General features: G+C 43.5%; 2 protein-coding genes across 3 annotated transcripts in view; one reads left to right on the plus strand and one right to left on the minus strand.

Annotated features, from left to right (window-relative positions):
* Positions 1 to 12,713, plus strand: part of Lsm11 (U6 snRNA-associated Sm-like protein LSm11) — a 56,785-nt gene extending 44,072 nt beyond the window's left edge. The window contains exon 5 of the mRNA XM_067144605.2: positions 10,117 to 12,713. Within this exon, the coding sequence (XP_067000706.2) occupies positions 10,117 to 10,358 (242 nt within the window). The 3' untranslated portion in view covers positions 10,359 to 12,713. The remainder of the gene's footprint in view (positions 1 to 10,116) is intronic.
* The window catches only part of Eip74EF (Ecdysone-induced protein E74), a 570,400-nt gene that overhangs the window by 501,628 nt on the left and 47,176 nt on the right, over positions 1 to 21,596 (minus strand). The gene's annotated exons all lie outside the window — the stretch shown is intronic.

The raw sequence follows: 21,596 nt of genomic DNA on the forward strand, positions 1-21,596 counted from the left end.
AAATGCCGAATGAACGTTTTTCAGTTTTTAAAAATCTCACCTCTGCCTATGTTTGATCACGCAGTCTTGGGGATACAGAGTCCGACCCTCTGCCACTAATCTGCAGAGCGAGAGTTATATCTAACTAATTTGATTTTTATTGTGGTAAATCTGTATTATGAAATATTCGACAATAATGCAATTTGTGTGGTGCAGAATTTCCAGTAAGTTCCTGTCGCCACCTCACTCCCGTTACTGAACTGTAAGCTACCACATTACATGTTTCTTATGACCATCGGTTCAGGAAGTTTTTTGATTCACCAGATGGGCATGAATGTGTATGAACCACAATAGATCATTGTGGTTTCTTTCTTTTATGCACTGCGTATAAGAATGTCTGCAACACTTGCATTGTATGTGGAAAAAATGAGGTGTGATTGCCATTCTAATGACCGTCCATGAACTTAGGCCAGGGACCTACAGTATGTATTGTTTAAAGAGTGGAAAGCCGCCTACTGGAGCGAATCATACGCGCTGTGGTTTGCCTAACTTGGACAAGGCCGCTTATCTGTGAGTGCCTCATACCAAGTTGTACTATCGTCAACCTCCATAGCCACACTTCCTATTTCACGTTCCACTGAAAAATACGGAAGTCTAATCAGATGTAATCGCGTGATGCAGCCCTTGTAAGGCAGATCCTTTAGACGAGGATGACCGGCGTCTGCCGTGTACAGAAAACTGTGTGTTAGTGTGGTGAAGGATAGTTTTGTGTGTGATGTGCGAGTTGCAGCGGTGTTGGGGACTGCACATACACCAGTCCTCGAGCTGAGAGAATAGACCATTTGAAGATTAAAATACCTGACCCGATCGAGAATCGAACCCATAACACCGATGGCCAAGATGCTGACCATTCAGCCATAGAGTCTGACAGCTGTTTCAGTGAATGACAAGGAAGGGGGAATAGCACTGTACTCCAGTTATTGAACAACATAATGCCTAAACAGAGATGCAGTGTCTTACTTGATTCTAGCCCAGAATTCATCGTTTTGTTTGGATTTTCCATTAAGTATCTTGTCCGACTCGTTGGCTGAATGGTCAGCGTACTGGCCTTCGGTTCAGAGGGTCCCGGGTTCGATTCCCGGCCGGGTCGGGGATTTTAACCTTCATTGGTTAATTCCAGTGGCCCGGGGCTGGGTGTTTGTGCTGTCCCCAACATCCCTGCAACTCACACACCACACATAACACTATCCTCCACCACAATAACACGCAGTTACCTACACATGGCAAATGCCGCCCACCCTCATCGGAGGGTCTGCCTTACAAGGGCTGCACTCGGCTGGAAATAGCCACACGAAATTATTATTATTAAGTATCTTGAGCTGATTTTATGTTTTCCTATTGGTTTAACCATCGCGCAGACACATCGAAGATTTTTCGCCGACACAAGGATGGGAAGGTAGCGTCCGTGGCCTTAATTGAACTACAGCCTCAGCTTGCCTAGTGTGAAAAAGGGAAACCACGGAAAACCATCTCCAGGGTTTCCGACGGTGGGATTAGAGTCCACTATCTCCCGAATGCGAACTCACTGCCTTGCGCCCCTAACCACCCGGTCGTTGAGTTTACTTGTCATAGCGATGTATTTGACAGTACTGTGGACATTCTGGAGCGGTTCTTAGAAACTTGCCAACCTACACAAATGGCTGAGGCAGAACGTTGATTTGGAAAAGTATTAAGGAGTTTCAAGATCCAGATTTCGGCTCGTCATTGCTTTCGATGTTGAAAAGTAGCAGATTCCTAGTCTTGAAACCTTTAGACAAGTTGTTGGGTATGGCAACTGTGCGAATGCGTGTGGGGCAAGTGTAGGCTAAAGAATTCCATTGACGTGAGCTGTTTACGGTTATGTAATACGTATTGTCATCAGTACGGGAGCGCTTAAACTGTATGTAATTGTTCTCTTTCGTATGAATTCTCGGATGATTTATAAATGGTAGAAATGGTGTGAAGAATTGCTGGCAAATCTGCATTTTTAATTACTTTTTTGCTATCAGTTTAACGTCGCACTAACATAAAAAAAGGGTTTTGGCGAAGCAAGGATGGGAGCTGTACCTGTACGTTAAATAAGACCGCGGTCGCCTCCTCCTCAGTCCTAGCACTATCATATCGCGTCGTCGTCAGAGAAAACCTGCCTGAGTTCGTGCGACGTTAAGCTATTTGTAAAAGAAGTTATCTCTGATATCCTTCAAGTCAGACAACATTATTTGTAGGGGCTCAAAAACCCAGTGATATATTCACTGGCTTGTCACTAAGGAGGCCGCAGTTCGAATTCCGGCTACTGCATGTGTGACTTTATTTTGCAGATGGAAAGTTTCGTCCCTATAGTTCGAATTCCAGTAAAACTAAGAGATTTATTTTGTTCATTAATTTGCTTGCTTGTCATGAGTACCTGATGCTCATCTGACTTGACAGGAAAGGTATCCGGTAGTCAGTTTCAGAAGGGTGGTAAAAAAAAGCACGTGCTTAAGATATATTTTTTACTGCCTATTAAATCAACAATCTTCAGAGTCTAAATATTTAAACATGCTTCGTAGGCTTGTGAGGAATCAGCTGAACCTACTTTGTATAGACCGGAACATCAAGAACTTCTGTAATCCGGCGGGAAAGTAAGTAGGAAAGTGTTATTCGGACGAACACTTGCTTTCTGCGAAGAATTTAATGCTTCTACACGTGAAAAGAATCAATTTTTATCCTCTGGTAAGTAAGGAGCAATGAACTGTACTATATTAGACTGTAGTTCCATATCATAAGAGAAAGTAACTTTCCCTCCTTTGCCGTATATTAAATACATAACATTTTTGAACGAAGAGTACTTTTGAGACAGTAAATTTCTGAACAGATATGAAACGAAGAGCTAAATATTATTTCTGCCTCTGCTGAAATGAAAATGAAATGACGTATGGCTTTTAGTGCCGGGAGTTCCCGAGGATAAGTTCGGCTCGCCAGATGCAGGTCGTTTGATTTTACGCCCGTAGGCGGCCTGCGCGTTGTGTTGAGGATGAAATTATGATAAAGACATACACACCCAGCCCCGTGCCAGCGAAATTAACCAATTGTGGTTAAAATTTCCGACCCTGCCTGGAATCGAACCCGGGACCCCTGTGTCCAAAGGCCAGCACGCTAACCATTTAGCCATGGAGCCGGACGGCCTCTGATGGTTAGTTTAGAGGAAATAAATCATTCTTGAACATGGGTAGACTCCGGATTTTAGGCAGTAATAGGTTAGAATGCGAAGCCTCCGTGGCTTAGGTGGCAGCGCGCCAGCCTCTTACCGCTGGGTTCCGTTTTTTCAAATCCTGGTCACTCCATGTGAGATTTGTGCTGGACAAGGCGGAGACGGGGTTGGTTTTTCTCCGGGTACTCCGGTTTTCCCTGTCATCTTTCATTCCAGCAACACACTCCAATATCATTTCATTTCATCTGTCGGTCACTAATCATTGCCCCAGAGGACTGCGACAGGCTTCGGCAGCCGGCACAATTCCTATCCTCTCAGCTAAATGGGGGCTTCATTCATTCCATTCCTGACCCAGTCAAATGACTGGAAGCAGGCTGTGGATTTTTTTTAATTTTTTTAATAGGTTAGAATGCAAATTCACTGAAGCGGGGTAATAAGTATAGTCCACCCTACACAACGGTTATGTTATGTGTCTTGCATAAGCTGTAGGGGCACGGGTAGTCAGAACTCCCGATTTGTTACTCTTGCTATATGATAAGAACGGGCTAGACGACACTAACACTTCCTAATAACCAAATTAGTCTGCATTCTAACATATTACTAGTTAAAAATCTGGAGTCCAAACATGGGTGTCCGGCTCCTCGGCTGAATGATGTGCGTAGTGGCCTCAGGTTAAAGAGGCCCTGTGTTCTATTCCGGCCGGGCTGGGGATTGTAGCCGTACCTCGTTAATTCCTCTGTTTCGCAGGCTGTGTGTTTCTATTCCTCCAAATACACATCCTCATTTGCATGCTACTTATCACACTACAAAACACAATAGAAAAATGCCATCTCTCTACATAGGGTTGACGTCAGGAAAGGTATCCGGCCGTAAATCTGGACTTTATGCGGGACTGGACAAATCTGAAGAAAGTCTAGGCGCCAGGAAGATTTCGTAGGAACCACGTATGAAAAAAATATAGTTCACTTGATTACCTCTATAGCATTAACAAATGGGGTCTTATCACCTTCGGCCGTCATTACTACTTTCTTCTTTGTCTCTCCCAAACATATCTTTTTTTTTTTAATACGAGTGCTGTGCTGGTTTTGTTTGTTCAAGATCTTCTCGACGATTCATGCTGTCTGTGTGCAGTGAGGATTTTAAGTACATTTTTAGTAAATTCATAGTACTAAACCCTCTTTCCACACGAAGCTGTTGACATTACCAATGCTTCAACAATGCTTCAACAATGCTCGTGAGTTTTCTGAGATGTACGTTCGTTCATTCATTCACCATTCCCTCCCCTCCCCCTTCCGCCGGAATGGCGACCGGAAATCTGGAATTCTTCCAGCCGTGGCTTAATCCACATGTAATATTGAGAGCAATTAATTGGGAAAATGGTCAGTAAGGTTAATAATTATATATAAATATAGGCGTACACATGGAGCTTGCTACATTACGCGGGGCATATCCGAAGTGCGTGTTTCAGTCCTACCCTTGAGATTATTATTATTATTATTATTATTATTATTATTATTATTATTATTAAGAGGCATGGGTCCTCACACTGACTCTAATATGATGATGTAGGGCCCTCAGAATCCTTTGCCCTGCACTGAATTGGCTGTTACGGTACTGCAGTCAAACCATAATGCCTATACACAGTAGAAACAATGACCAGGGATATACTATCAGCACTAGAAAGAAAGAAAGAAAGAAAGAAAGAAAGAAAGAAAGAAAGAAAGAAAGAAAGAAAACGTTTCTAAGGAAGCTCCTGGGACCCAAAATATTAATTGCCAACAAATTTAAATTCCGCGTGAGTTCGCACAAAGAGTTGTATGACAAGTTTGAAAATATATCAGTCCGATTGAAGATGAGAATGGCCTTCTATCCACACGTCAAAATAATGCTACCAGAAAGGATGGCAAACAATATCTTGAACTTTAAGGAGAACAGAAAAAAAAAAAAAAAAAAACGCAAGTTGCATGGGTGAAAGAAGTCCGTCAAGATCTAGGAAAGGGTGCATTAAGTTGAAAGACATAGCAAGCAGATAAGTGTTCAGGAGGAAAACTGCGTCGGTAAAGAATCTGTCCGAAAAACAATTAAGGAGATCAAATAGGTTATTATCGGAAGAAGAACGAGCAAGAGAGAGCCAGAGAATGAAGGAATACTGGTGAAAGAGGAGATAGGGAGAAAAGAATTGAGAAAGTGAAAGAAGTTGTGTAATCGCAGCCCACGGTTGGCTGAAACGAATAATAATAATAATAATAATACATTCCTTCGATTACTGCAGATTTTAAAAGACAGCGAGGTATGTTCCGCAGGAATCATGTAACGTGCGGCTCAGAATTGTAGCATTTTAAACACCCTCCAAACACACCAATCTCGGCCGGAATTCGAACCTGCTATGTTACGGACAGGCGGATAAGGACTAACGGACCTCAGTAGTGAGTTCGGCCCATAAGTAAAAATTAAAAAATGGCGCCTTGTACCAAGCATACTTTTTGAATTTGTACCGGAAAATGTGTAGTTTGGAGGTGCTACGGGAAATCATCCAACATTCATGTTTCCTGAAACAGCCCCGGTCACTAGAGGTTAACAACCCTATTTCCATGCTTCGGCGCCACGTGCCCGACTATTTTTGGTTTTGGAGCTGCCATCTGTCCGCGCGGCTGCGCACTAGCGCACCACCCAAGGTTAGCGGGAGTAGGTCAGGGTTGAACTTGCAGTCGACTCTGCCAGTCATGGCCTTGAGGGCGCGGAGCAAAGCTGTGTTGCGGGCCTGCACTCGAGGGTTGCTTGTGATTACGTCACGAGATACGATGGTGCATCAGTTAATTGAGTAACCGGATCGGTCCCCCAGAGGCTGAATTATCGAATTACGACGTGTGGCAGTGGCGTAGAGCAGGTTTTTGTCATTCCTCTCCCTCTTTAAACGAATAATGAGAATTATTATTGTTAATCAAATTAATGTGAGCAGTTAAAAAGTAAGTTTAGAAGATCTGCTAGTTGATACTAGAATGGAGGCTTATCGTAAATATTATAATAATAATAATAATAATAATAATAATAATAATAATAATAATAATAATCGTATGGCCCCAGCTATCGTGTGCATGTATTTTAAGTTGGCGTATCTGACTGTCTGCATTGTAATGAAGTAGGGCCTTCTGGGAATTGATTTTCCATTTCGGGAGTAAGAAGCAGTCGTATTGAAGCCTGTGACAAGCCCAAATTTACTCAGCAAACCGAGTGAGTTGCCTACCTGGTACGGACCGCGAAACTGGAAGCTTGTATTCGGGAGATGATGGGTTCGAACCCCACAACCAGCAACCCTGAAGATGGTTTTTCCGTGGTTTCCCATTTTCACACCAGGGAAATACTGGGGATTGTACCTTAATGAAGGCGCTTTCTTCCCACCCTGTCGCCGAGCTAGTGCGAACGTTAAACCACTATTTTTTTTTTTAATCAGAAAGTTGATGCCGGGTTGAGCGGGTTGGGTGGCAGAGCACAGTTGGCGGTACAGTTCGGGGCTAAATGAAATGGCGTATGGCTTTTAGTGCCGGGAGTGTCCGAGAACAAGTTCGGCTCGCCAGATGCAGGTCTTCCGATTTGACTCCCGTAGGCGACCTGCGCGTCGTGATGAGGATGAAATGATGATGAAGACAACACATTCACCCAGCCCCCGTGCCAGCGAAATTAACCAATTAAGGTTAAAATTCCCGACCGTTCCGGGAATCGAACCCGGGACCCCTGTGACCAAAGGCCAGCACGCTAACCATTTAGCCATGGAGCCGGACAGTTGGGGGGTACTTGAAGGTGATCAAGTACGCCAGCCTGATGTCTGTACCGGCACTTAAGTAGACTCTTGCAGTATCTGGCCGTCTCTGAAAACCATGGCTTCTTATTGCAGTACTGCGCTGCTCTTTACATTCGGAACGTAAGGTCTAGGCCTATGGAATACAATATCACTTTGCTGAAATCAGCCACTGAAGCCCTTTACAAAACAACTGATCCAGTTATATTGATCTGTGTAATTTTTTATTTGTTTAAGATTACTTCAACTATCGATTTTAATATACACAAGGGGAGTCAGAATTTCGTACTTCAGGAGATTTTTTAAACGTGTCGGAAGCTAACGACACAGATTTGTTACATTTAAACAACCTCAAATGCCACCAACCTCTTCTAGGATCAAATCCGCTATCGTGGGAACGCAATGAAAACGTCTACCGACTGCGCCATTAAGGTTGGCAATAATGATCTGAGAGAAAAATATCCCCAGGAAACTTATGAATCCGCATGCTTACTACAAAGATATCGAAGCTGAAACACATTCTGATAAATGTGCCTGATTAGCGAAGTTGGTTAGGCGCTCACCTTCTGTACTCATTGTTGCAGAATCGAATCCGTCTGTTGATAATTAGGAAGAGTGCTTAAATGAGAGAGGCATCCCAGTTAACAAATTTATTGGCACGTTGGAGAACATAATTCCAGGGCAAATTTCCGGCTCTACGGTGGCTGTAAAACCGGTTATCAGTCAAACACTGTATTGCATTCGGGAGATAGTAGATTCGAATCCTACTGTCGACAGCCCTAGATGGTTGTCCGTAGTTTCCCACTTTCATACTAGGAAAATGTTGGGGCTGTATTTTCCCCACTCCTAGCTCTTTCCTATGCCATTGTCACCATAAGACCTGTATGTGTCCGTGCGACGTAAAAACAAGTTGTAATAAAAAAACATCATTCGTGCGACAAATAATAATAATAATAATAATAATAATAATAATGTTATTGGCTCTACGTCCCACTAACTACTCGTACGAGAAGTATTTTAGCCTGTGGATCAGTGGTAGAGTGTCGGCCTCCAGATCCCAAGATAGCGGGTTCAAACCCGGCAAAGGTAGTCGGATTTTCGAAGGGCGGAAATAGTCCATTCGACACTCCATGTCGTACGATGTCGGCATGTAAATGATCTCTAGTGACACATTTGGTGTTTACCCGACAAAATTCATTAAATCTCAGTCATAGACGCCCAAGAGAGTTTCGGTTTACTCGGTCTGCCATCTAGCGGGCCTGGAGTAAAACGGAACGTCGAAATTGGCGAGCAGACAGCCAGATGGCGTCAAATTGAAATGTCTGCACACGGTAGCTGAGGCGATATGATTATTATTATTATTATTATTATTATTATTATTATTATTATTATTATTATTATTATTATTATTATTATTAGCCTGTACATATAAATGCCGCCTCTAGGAATGATGTTTCGATAACGTAGAAGTTAACAGAACGTGGCGATAGTTCTTATCCTCTCCCTGGCCACTGGCTGTCGTTGTGCAATCTGTACAAGGCTAGATGATCCGCTTGCTCGCTAGTTAATCTCTGTGGATCTCGCGCTCTTCCTTTCGGTTACACAACTTTGCTCTCTTCCTGACCACTTCCAGCTCCCTTGGCACGGTAAGCCAGTCACCTTGTCTTGTTTCCGGCTATAGGCATAGCCCTCATTTAGCCATACATGTTAGCCACTGCTGTAGAGATGAAAACATACATTTCCTGGTATATTCTCGCCGGCCTCGTGGTGTAGGGGCGCCGGCCTGCCTCTTACCCGGAGGCCCCGGGTTCGATTCGCGGCCAGGTCAGGGATTTTAACGTGGATCTGAGGGATGGTTCGTGATCCATTCAGCCTACGTGATTACAATTGAGGAGCTATCTGATGGTGAGATATCGACCCCGGTCTAGAACGCCAAGAATAACGGCCGAGAGGATTCGTCATGCCGAAAACACGACGCCTCGTAATCTGTTGGCCATGGCCCTTCGGGGCTGTTCTGCCAAGGTGGTGTTTTTTCCCCGTTTATTTCCTCGCCTTAAGAATTCGAAACTGAATCTAACCGTTCTCGCCTGCCCGGCTGAGTGGTTCAGACGGTTGAGGGGCTGGCCTTCTGATCCCAACGTGGCAAGGTCGATCCTGGCTCAGTCCGGTCTTATTTGAATACGTCAGCCTCGTGCCGGTAGATTTATTGGCACGTACAAGAACTCCTGCGGGACAAAATTCCGGTACCTTGGCGCCTCCGAAAGCCGTGAACGTAGTTAGTGGGACGTAAAGCAAATAACATTATTAGTACTATCATCATCGTTGCCTTAACATCCCACTACTTTTCCAGGTTAGTATGTAAAATAATCGGGCGAAATGGCCGTGCGGTTAGGGTCGCGCAGCTGTGAGCTTGCATGTGGGAGATAGTAGGTTCGAACCCCACTAACGGCAGCCCTGAAAATGGTTTTCCGTGGTTTCCGATTTTCACACCAAGCAAATGCTGGGGCTGTACCTTAATTAAGGCCACGGCCGCTTCCTTACCACTCCTAGGCCTTTTCTATCCCATTGTCGCCGTAAGATCTATCTGTGAGGGGGTGACGTAAAAGCAAATTGTAAAAAAAAAGTATGTAGAAAAAAATGGAAGGGTCGGTCGGGATGGATTAAGATGAGATGCATTGGGAAAACTGCATCAGACCAGTCCAAGGTACGATAAAAATAAAATAAGAGCTAATTTTGCTGCATTCGTGTCACTTGACCCCACCTCCGAAGCTGATATATTCGTTCATTTTCATCCATCGATTTTGTTCCCAACGACTTCTATCTCCTCATTCCAAGTACTTGCTTCCACTGTTCCCATCTGTTCGTTCCAGCAATCATTTACTCTACTGTATTGTCTGTTATTTCTAACTTTTGAATAAGATATCCCGATTCCTTGCAGCTCTCACTCCCTTATAGCAAGGTTGGTCTGGAAACAGACCGATGTTGTAAACAGTGTTTAGTCCGGGAGATTCTTTATTTTTTTTTATTTTTTTTAACGTAGATATTTCAGAAGGGAATAAGATGTAATTGTTAGCTCAGTTAATATTTGTTATGGCTGTTTCTATGATTGTAGATTCCGTGGTACGTGGGAGCTGTACGCCACACCCTGCTCGGTACAAACCTCCACGGGTGACTACAGTTCCCTTCGGTCGTGGTATGGAGATGTGCGAGCGGCACGTGGGTCAGCTGCTCGTTCGAGGAGAGCAAATCGTGCTGGTCGCTGTTGCAGAGTACAAGCCCCCCGCCAAGGCCGTCACCACCACCACCACCACCACCACCACCACCACCACCACTGCTACGTCATCGAAAAGTTGAAGTGTATTAAATCTGCCTTGAAGAGGCTGGGTCATAAAATTCATCAGACTGAAAATCATGTTGAATACGTTTTCACCCATCCGGTTTCTAACTTTTTTAAATCGACTGCGATCGCGATTTCAACAGTCGCGTAAAATTGCAAGCCGGTCTAGAAAGCGGAGGTGGGACAGGTTTTTCTCCGGGTGCAGGAAATGTCATCTTGCATTCCAGCAACACTCTCCAATATCATTTCATTTCATCTATCAGCCATTGATCATTGCCGCAGAGGAATGGGACAGGCTTCGGCAGCCGGCACAGTTCGTATCCTCGCCGCTCCTGATGAAATTGGAAACAGGCTGTGGATTTTCATTTGTGTTCCATAATGTTCAGACAACCCATTTCATTAGTAAACAAGCGTTGTGTACTCTTAGCAAAGTTATAGAAATCATTTGTGGTATATGCACAGTGTTGTAAAAAAAACTAACAGTATGAAGAGCTTACCCAACATGAAGTTATCTTCGGAAACTGTAGCATGGAAATATTATGAAGCAGACCTTACAATGGAAGACATTTGCTCCATTTTTTAAATTATATGTGATGAAGGATAGAATGAAATACTGGACATTTACTGGAATATGTCATAAGAAACACGTACCATTCCTTCAGGAAACCATTGAAGCATTATATAATATATATTTTACAGTGTCTTAACCTCCTTTGGCTGGATATGTGTACCTCGACTAATATAGGATTGGCCCTACAGTCCATGCGTGGAGTACCTCGTCTCATGTATGCATCGAGTGTTTTATACGATCTGAAAAATTATGTAGGCTTTTCTCATTAATTTCCTCCGGCTTGCAGCTTAACCTACACGTTTCTTTCAGTGAATACGATCAACCATTCTTGGTTTCCCTGGTAAAGAACGACTTGCTGAATGAGAAAGACAAAAATGTTCTGGCATGTGTCCCCAATTAGTGAAATGACCGATAAAAATGCTGCGGAAGATGTTGGCAGATTTCTAGCTTTGAAATTCACGATCTGTTTTATGTTGAAGAAGGCAAAAATCATTAGGGGGCATAGTTGTAATTTCCTTAAATGTCTTAGGTTTTCCACCCGAAGGCTGGTTGTATCTTCAAATAGCACCACTAACATCACTGAACCAGAGGTTATGCAGTTATAGGGGAGTTCCATTGTTACTGGCTTCAGTCCAGCCCCTTGACTGAATAGTCAGCCAACATATTGGCCGTGAGTTTAGAGGGCCCCGGGTTCGATTCCCTGGATTTTAGCCGCGTCTGATTGATTCCTCTGGCTCGGGGACTGGATGTTTGCGCTCGTCTTAATATACACCTTCACTCACATTCATCATAATACTAACTGCCAGTGAATACTTTATATCCCTCCATATAAGACTGGCGTCAGGAAAGGTATCTGTCCGTTGACTTCATATTCATTAGCGCCGACCCAAGGTAACTGAATAAAGGCTAGGAGAATAACTGTGGTTTCTCACTAATTCGGCTGCGTTTCGAATCCACTTCAATGCATGTAAATATTAAAAAAATGAGGAGTCACATAAAACTTTAGGTCTAATAATGTTATGAACTTTACGTCCTACTAGGTTTTCGGAGACGCTGAGGTGCCGGAATTTGGTCCCCCAGGAGTTCTTTTACATGCCAGTAAATCTATCGACACGAGACTGACGTATTTGAGCCCCTTCAGATACCACCGGACTGAACCAGGATCGAACCTGCCAAGTTGGGGTCCGAAGGCCAGCGCCTCAACCGTCTGAGCCACTCAGACAGGCACTTGACTTCTCGTCACTATGCTCATTATATTAACAGTATCGTAATGTTACAGGCTACAGTTGGCAAGCCAACATATGGTAGTTAGTCGAGTAAATTCTACTCTTTTTTTTTTTTTTTGCATTCTTAGTAAACACTGCCCCATATTCGTTGATCATCCGTGGTCCCATCGTAAACAGCAGTATGGTTTGGAACAACCAACACAACCCACTAATTATTAATTCCAGATTTGAGCACATGTTCAGTACTGAAGGTGCCGGTTGAGTAGCTCAGACGTTAGAGCGCTGGCCTTCTGAGCCCAACTTGGCAGGTTCGATCCTGGCTCAGTCCAGTGGTATTTGGAGTGGCATGTTCAGGAACTCCTACGGGACAAATTTCCAGCACCTCTGAAAACCGTAATAGTAATTAGTGGGATATGAACTCGATAACATTATTTATTATTGGTGCTGAAAGGCCTACGTTTTCCAATGTGCTGTGCTATGCAATGCTTAATTTTTCCCCAAAATTCATGAACTGTACAGAAATATGTTCAAATTTTTATATTTTTATTATGTTAATAAATATTTTTCATTTTGTAGATGTTTATGTTGTTTGCTTGATTTTGTTCCATTCAGTCTCCAGTTGCACTTTGATGTACATTTTATTGTAGAGTCGTCTTTTTCTGCCGATTAAAGTAAATGTGAATGTTTCACTCTTGATGCCTCTCTATTCTGTGTGTCGTCCGGCACCATGGCTAAATAGTTAGCGTGCTGGCCTTTGGTCACAGGGGTCCCGGGTTCCATTGCCGGCAGGGTCGGGAATTTCAACCATCATTGGTTAATTTCCGTGGCACGGGGGCTGGGTGTATGTGTTGTCTTCATCATCATTTCATCCTCATCACGACGCGCAGGTCGCCTACGGGAGTCAAATCAAAAGACCTGCACCTGGCGAGCCGAACCCATCCTGGGATCTCCCGGCACTAAAAACAGCCATACGCCATTTCATTTCATTCTATGTGTCGGCTACAGTAAGTTGTGTGCTAGCGATTTTAATAGTAAATATTGCCCGTTGTGGGTAATAGCTACTGACGAGTTACTACTCGTAACAAACATGGTTGAGTGGCGGGTTCGATCGCAGGGTAGTCCAGTGGTATTTTAAAGTGCTTAAATACGCCATCGTCGTGTCGGAAAATCCATCAACACGTAAGAAAAATAATCCAGCGAGACAAAATTTCGGCACCTCGGCTACTCCAAAGAAACAGTAAAATTATTGTCTCTCAGTTCCTATACATAAACACCAATTTTCGCAACAACAAAAATCAAAATGTGTGTATACTTCATTTTTGTTGGGAGAATGTAATTAATGTCCTTGCCTGGTGTTGGGACAATCATTGACGATATATGAAGAAGTTAATTCCCTGATCTGATTAACAATCCCTTGGCCTTTGAAGTACAGTCAAGTTTAAATAGTCGAAGTATAGTGAGGCCTTGGCTTGTCACAACTTGTTTGCAGACCTACGTGATGGAAGGTATTTGGAAGATAGCCGGTCGACAGCTGTGTGGCCTGTGGCCTTGGCCGAAAGGCCTTCAGACGCGCTGGCCTACTTCGACTCAGTGCATCATATCACATCTTATCCCTGAACGGCAATGAATCTTATTACCAGCCTCCAGCAATCCGCCCTTTCTCTTCAGTTACTGTATATGCTAGATGTGTCTTAAGTTGACCATTATGGAACTTGATTCTACAGACCACGGTTGGAGAAGAGAAGATATTCAAATTTCGAAACGAATCCAGTTACGTAAGAGGCTGATAAGGGATTTTGGAACAGAGTATTTGGTCAAAACATCCTGTCAAGAACTCGAAATTTTCTTTGTCAGTGAGACCATATGGCTTAAATCATAAGCACTGATGTTGCTAGGAAAAAAGGAAGAAAACAGCTTACTTAGAAATCTTAATATTTCAGGCAATGCAAACTTAAAAATCTGTAGCATTTTAATATTTCAGGCAAAGCACACACTTTCCATGCAGCATGTCAATATACAAAGTGTTCCATACGGTTCAAATCGTGTGTAAATTTATCGGAATTTTTCACTGATATTCAAACTTAGACCAGAAATAAAATTCCAGAGTAAAATTTCAGTTATTTTTATAGTGGGAATGAAATAAATGTCAGGTATAACATTAAAAAATATTACAGCTGAATTTTTGTAGATATTGCAGAGAGCACACTCTGAACGAGAGCTGCTGACCATCATCAAATGCAGAAAAATTGCGTACGTGGGGCATGTGTTACGTGGTGAAAGGTATGCAGTACTGCACCTCATTTTAAAAGGCAAGATTGAAGGATGGCGAGGAGTAGGCCGAAAGAAGAACGCCATGTCTTAAGAACATCCAAGACTGGACTGGAAAAAGAACCGTTGAACAACCCTACCGTGTTGCTAAAGATAGAAGAACACTGTCCATATTGATCGTCAACGTCCGAGAGACTGGGCACGGCATATAGAAAAAAGAATTCCTACTATTCTGCTGGGATTTAGTTGTCAGTAAAGAAATTCAGAAATGTGGAAGTCTCGAAATTCGGTCCCAATGTACCTTAATACTGTTATAACTGAAATAAACTGACCATAAATAAATGTTGGGCCAGGGAGTGTAACTCACGTCGTCTACAGAAGAGTACATCGAAATACACTGACTTAGCAAATGTCATGGGTTAGTCACCTAACAGCGTGTGCGGTCTCCTCTGGCCCTGCGAACACAGTGAGACGCCGTGGAAGCGAGTCGACAAGTCCCTGGTAGTCCTTTGGACGCAGATGACACCAAATCGTTTGCCGAGCGGCCGCCAATGCTGGTCTGTTCGAGGGTGCAGGATCCATGGCACGGAGCCTGCGTTCCAGGACATCCCAGATATGCTCGATAGGGTTCATATCGGGGCTCCTGGGTGGCCATGGCAGTCGTTGGACCTCCGCTGCATGTTCCTGGAACCATTCCCGGGCGACGTGGGAGCGATGTGGCGGCGCGTTATCATCTTGAAACACCGCAAAACCGTCTGGGCGCTGGAAGGCAAAAAATGGGTGGAAATGGTCTCCGAGCAGCTCAACATACCGCGTACCATTCAAAGTCTCTTCCAGAACAACTAGGGGGCCCATTCCATACCAGAAAAATGCACCCCAGACCAAAACAGAGACACCAGCGCCCTGGACCACACCTTCGACGCAGGCGAGATCCATCGCTTCATGTGGTCTGCGCCATACACGGTGCCTCCCATCGGCATGGTGCAGTTGAAATCGTGATTCGTCCGACCTTATCACGTTACGCCATTGTTCCAGTGTCCATCCCTGGTGACTGGCGACAAATGCGCGTCGTTGTGCCCGATGACGTTGGTTTAACAGTGGCACCTGTGTGCGGCGCCGGCTCCCATACCCCATAGAACCCATGTTCCTACGGATTGTCCACTGGGAGACGTGTCTAGCGCGGCCTGTGTTGAATTGAGCCGTGGTTTGTTGCACGGTTGCCCGTCTGTCACTATTGACAATCCGTCTCAGATGTCGCCGGTCACGGTCATCGAGGGTGGCTGGACGGCCGGTCGTTCGTCTGTTGTGGACGGTGACACCCGCATTCAACCATTCACGATACACCCTGGACACGGTTGATCGTGTGAAGCCGAATTCCCTTACCACTTCCGAAATCGCACTTCCCATCCGTCGGGCACCGACCACCATACCCCGTTCGAACGGTGTCAGCTCACGACGATGTTCCATGTTACACCTGTCACATGCACAGCCACTGCTCACAAGGTATCCTATACAACTGCCGCTGGCAGAAGGGGCGTGTGATGCGCAGACAACACACCTGCGCATCAGTGCTCTGCTATCCCATGACATTTGCTCATTCAGTGCATATATGACGGCGTGCCTTGCCGGTTTAATCCTCCAACCCTTGCTACAATGCCAAGTTCAGGGAGCACATTCTCACCTCTGATGAATAAACAGTGGATTAAGGGCAAGGATTCGTTCATGATTTAAACTGAACGGATTTCAGGATGCACCTCCAACATAATATTCTGAGAACGCATGTTGAAAAAGGAAAGAGTTTCGAAGGCATGTCTTTTCTCTAAAGGGTGAAATATTTATACAGTATAACTACAACTGGATTCAATGGTGATATTCTTTTACTACTTGACTGTTTTTCCCTGCACTGCTGGCCTAGTGGTACTAGGGGTTACCTCCAGGTTTAGAATTTAACTCAGTCTCATGAAGACACGAGAGGAACTGATAAAACAGGAAGCAGACAAGGTTGTGAGGTGTGATTTATACATCTGAGAAAATTGTTCCACTAACCACTTGAATCCATCATCTTTCAGGTATCCTACGGCCCTTGGAAGGCTGGAAGAACAAACGTTTTGGGTGTTGTACACTCAAAAATTGATCAGCAGAGAAAGTTTTAAGTTGCGACCGAAGAAACATTTTCGGATATAATACAGAATTTTTGAAACTGGATCTACTAAATGTCTTATTTTTGATGGCGACTGCATCGCTAAAACAGCAGTCGACATTTACATTTACTTATTTCTACGAATGGAAATTTCGGAGAAAACGTGTATTTTCTTACTGGAGTTTGGTTACAATAGTTGCTATTCATTGTTTGTTTTAGTTTTACTGACCTAGGGACTGCAAGGAATTAATTTTGCATAAAAATCATGAGGAGGCAAATCCAGCATTCCCAAAGAGAACTCCGAGGTATCAATGAAGAGCCAACTGCTTAAGATCTGTGTACGTCATTCGGTAAGTAAGCAGAGCATGTACACCACCATCTCATGACTATTAGTTCGCACATATTTATTCAGAGAGAATGAACACTTTTCCCATAAGGAGGTTGCCCATGAGGACAGAATATACTATATACATTTATAACTATATAAATGATTTCTCAATATTGATAATGAACCTTTCAAGACTTTGAGGACCACATTTTTCGTTAACGACTCTGATAAGAGTGAATCTTGAGCGAAATTCTTCGAAGAACTTAGGAATTGATCCTCTTACATCGATCATGAGGCCTATAACGTCGATATTATCCAGTCCAGTTGTACTGTCCTAACATCAATCACGACTGATCTGCATTTAGAGCTGTCGCCCACTTGACAGATTCCCTAACACTAGTCTGTACTTGAATTATTTCAAAGAAGTTGGAAATTTATTAAAACATCTCACTTGATAAATTATTCCAGTCGCGCAGCTGTGAGCTCGAATCCGGGAGATAGTGGGTTCGAATCTCACTGTCGACAGCCCTGAAAACGGTTTTCCGTGGTTTCCCATTTTCACATCAAGCAAATGGGGCTGTACCTCAATTAAGGCCACGGCCACTTCCTTCGCCATAAGACCTACGGTGCGACGTAAAAGCAAATAGCGACCAGATTCCTCTTCCTATAAAAGAATATTTGCCCTCTTGAATTTCAACTTTACCTTCATTTTATGATCGTTTCTACTTTTTTTTTAAATCCACTCAAACTTCTTTGTCTGCTAATGTCATTCCAAGCCTTCTTTCCGCTAACAACTCGAAACATTCCGCTTAGTTGAGCAGCTCGTCTCCTTATTTCCAAGTCTTCCCAGCCCAAAATTTGCAATATTCACATAAAATTATAGTATTGGCGGAAAAACGATCGAACACTGATGTGGATACTACGACTACATTTCTGCGTCAAACGAACTTACCACTTGATTAATCGTAGGAGACGATATGAATTGCTGTGTATATGCGTCGTATTGGTGTACGATAACAAAGGCCACACTTTGCCATCTGCACACGTGAGTTGTCCCGGCGCTACCATTGGGTAGTACTGGACTATGTTGTTCTACCCTGGCACCGACTGATATCCGTCATTTTGGACTATCTAAATGCCTGATTTCTTCTATGTACTGTGCTAGAGTAGGGGCTGCCTGGCCGAGGCGGTAAAGGCGTGCTCGGTTCGCCCGGAAGGACGTGGGTTCGAATCCCCGTCAGGAAGTCGTAAAATTTAAGAAACGAGATTTCCACTTCCGAAGGTGCATATGGCCCTGCGGTTCACTCAGCCTACACCAAAAATGAGTACCAGGTTAATTCCTGGGGGAAAAGGCGGCCGGGCGTAGAGCTAACCACTCTACCCCATTACGTGCCGAGGTTAACAATGGTGGAAGCCTTTACCTTCCACTCCTCCAAGGGCCTTCATGGCCTGTACGGAGGTGACTTTGCTTTGCTTTTACTGTGCTAGTGTATACAGTGTATACATACTGAACGAGAGGTCTTCTTGAATCGCCCTCGTATAGGAAGAGTACCATGCATTACAAAGGTAGACTTCTGAACACCGCCAAATTATCTACAGGTTTACTTCTAAATACAAATCCTAGACTTGTAATGGATATTATACTTTTTGGCTCTAATAGTGATAATTGAAAGCCCTTTCTCTGGCTTCCACCCACACCACGTCAATGGAGGCCAGCTTTCACTGCAGCCCGGCTCGCGGAGTGAAAGTGGAGGTTCGCAGACCCACTTTAGCTGATTTCACTGGCTGATACTCGCAACGAAGACGACCCTTCTTTCACACCATTTGAGTTGTTCGCTTTCATTTACCTGTCTGACGATACATGATTGACTCACCTGCATCATCTTTTTAATTACTATTATCAGAAGGCAAGTTGGGACAGAACGGGGTACTAAGTATGGTTTCACTTTAGTATACCTCATTCAGGGGTTATGGACATCTAGGTCATTAATCCTGACAATAAGTACATAATTATTAGGGTGGGTATCTGTACTTGAAGTGAGATACATGCCAGACTCGTGTTTTGGTAGGTTTACCAGCACGTCAAGGAACTTTCGTCGGACTAAATTCCGGCACTTCAACGTGTCGAAATGCCATAAAGGTAGGTAGGTAATGGCACGTAAATCCAATAGTGTTAGATTATTAACATAATTGATATATATTTAACTATGAAAAGAAACAGAAACGATTTTCCCAGACATATCGGCACTGGTTCGCTCTGCCAGAAAATGAATAGAACAGGAAAGTAAGTATTTTGTATTTATTATATGCATTTTTTAGAAAACTGTTGTGGAAATATGCGCAGAAAACTTAAGAACACTCTGTAAACACCTCTCCCTACGCAATGCCAGTTTACCTTCGACTCAAATACGAACTTTCATTGTCAGCCATTCCAAGAGATATGGTGTGATACTTCCACTAAAGGATAGATGAGATACACAAAAATAAAACCGAAGATGAAATGAATCATTATATAATCTCCAAGACAAGAAAAAAAAGAATAAGGAGAAAAATCAAAATATACTGACAGAAAGAAAACTGGTGTATATATCGAAACATGTTTTACTTTCGTATTCGACAGAGATAGGCATTAACGGGAGGCAGGGGAGGCGTGATTAGCTCAGTGACTTAGCTGCTGGCTTCCCATCCAGAAGGCCGAGGTTCGAATGTCGGTCGATGCTGCGTCGATATTTTCATTTCAAGAATCGCGTGGCGTTGGGAAGGGCACCCGGTTTTAAATCCCCAGAAGCTCCAGTGACCCTAGAAATAACTGAGGCAAGCTGAAGGAAGTTTTAGTAGGCGTAGGCGTTAACGCTTCCGTGCTGAAATTCTATTTCGGAGAAAAATGAGGTGCACGAGTATTTCGTATTCAGAAGGGTAAACTTACAAAAAAAATATTCAACAGCCATGTCGAGAATACAAAACTGGAACAGGTGGATTCTTTCAGGAATTTAAGATTCAGGATAGGTAATGCTGCTGCGATCAGCGGTATTCTGTAAGAAAGAAGTTTGCTCTCGGAAGAAAATGTCCGGACATCGATCAGTTTTCAAACAGAATTTGTTAAACAGGAATGAAAGATGGATGGACTCTGGATGCCTTATAACTTGAAGGTTACAGACATGAAATTAGCAAGAATGATTGCTGGGACAGACAGGTGCGAACAATGACAGGAGGGTATTCAGAATGGGGAGATGAGGCTATATTAGGAGTGAACTGTATTTGGACGAAGCTGTGCGTATAGAACAACTTCGGTTGTGCGGCGATTCTGCCGAATATCCGTTTTAATCAAATAACAGTGTTCATGCCAATCAGTCCAGTAGATTTGAAGCTATAATTCGACAAACTTACATAAAAACTAAGATTGAACTGATCATCACACAACTACTCCGAGATAAAAGCGCATTAGCAGGAAATTCAAAGTGTACAGTCGCTCAAAAAAAGAATGAGCGCATGGTGTTGAGCAAGTTTCTCGCAAGTACACTCTTTTCAGAAAAAAAATGTTTGTTGTGGGTATCCACAGTGTTTTTAGTACATGGATGGGAGGTCATTTATATCTTGATAATAATTAAAACTAAGTCTGATGAAATAATGCCATTCGCTGATTTTTTTTAGAAAGTATACACGTGCCAGAAGGACTATTATTAGTAAATTATTCTCCAGCGAAATCTGCACTGCAAAAATAACCACTTACGCTCATGTCCAGCACCAGAAATGTCCACAGTCATTAGATGGCAGTTATCAGAAATATCACCGAGCGAGTTGGCCGTTCGGTTAGGGGCGCGCAGCTGTGAGCTTGCATTCGAGAGATAGCGGCTTCGAACCCCACTGTCAGCAGCCCTGAAGATGGTCTTTCGTCGTTTCCCATTTTCACGCCAGGAAATTTCTGGGGCTGTACCTTATATTAAAACCACGGCCGCTTCCTTCCCACTCCTAGCCCTTTTTTTCTTCTATCGCCGCGCCGTAAAACTTATCTGCGTCACTGTGACGTGAAGCAGATTGTTAAAATAATCAGAAATATCTAGTGGCATTAAATGAACATTGAGATAAATACTCGCAATTATTAATTATAAAATAACAACATGTCCAGAGGACGGCCGATCTCTGCAGTCTCCTAAGCACGCCCCCTTGCATTAGTAAGCCTCGTTTTCGAATGCACATCAGTAGGCTGATAATAGGTACAGCAGCACTACAGTTGCTGTCAACATTTCGACAATGGCTGGCGTTTTCACCAACGATGAATACACAGACGTAATTTTAATCTATAGAGAATCTGTTCGAATGCAGCCGAAGCTCGCAGACGATATACGCAGCAGGAGTTTCTAAATACCCACCTGCCTTCTATACACGTATTTCGCCGAACACAGTTGGGATTAAGAGCTGAAGAATCGTTCAAGGCATATTACAAGCGACTGTCTGGTAGAGTGGAAAGTCTGTATGTGTCCAAATTAATGAGTTATTAAACTTTATTTGCTGCATCTTTGGAGTATTGAAAAACGTACCCAGTTATAGAACGCGTGTAGTAAAATTACTACTGTTCATTTCACATCTGAAATACAGCACGTTATAGGGCTCCTTTGCAAATCAGCGATCAGGCATCCCATTCATCACTAGTGCATGCCAGACACGTATACGTAGAAAGTACGGGGCTGCAGGGCCGCCTGGTATATCCAAATATGGTTTTGT

Source organism: Anabrus simplex, chromosome 3 (assembly GCF_040414725.1).
Source record: "Anabrus simplex isolate iqAnaSimp1 chromosome 3, ASM4041472v1, whole genome shotgun sequence".
NCBI classification, from domain to species: domain Eukaryota; kingdom Metazoa; phylum Arthropoda; class Insecta; order Orthoptera; family Tettigoniidae; genus Anabrus; species Anabrus simplex.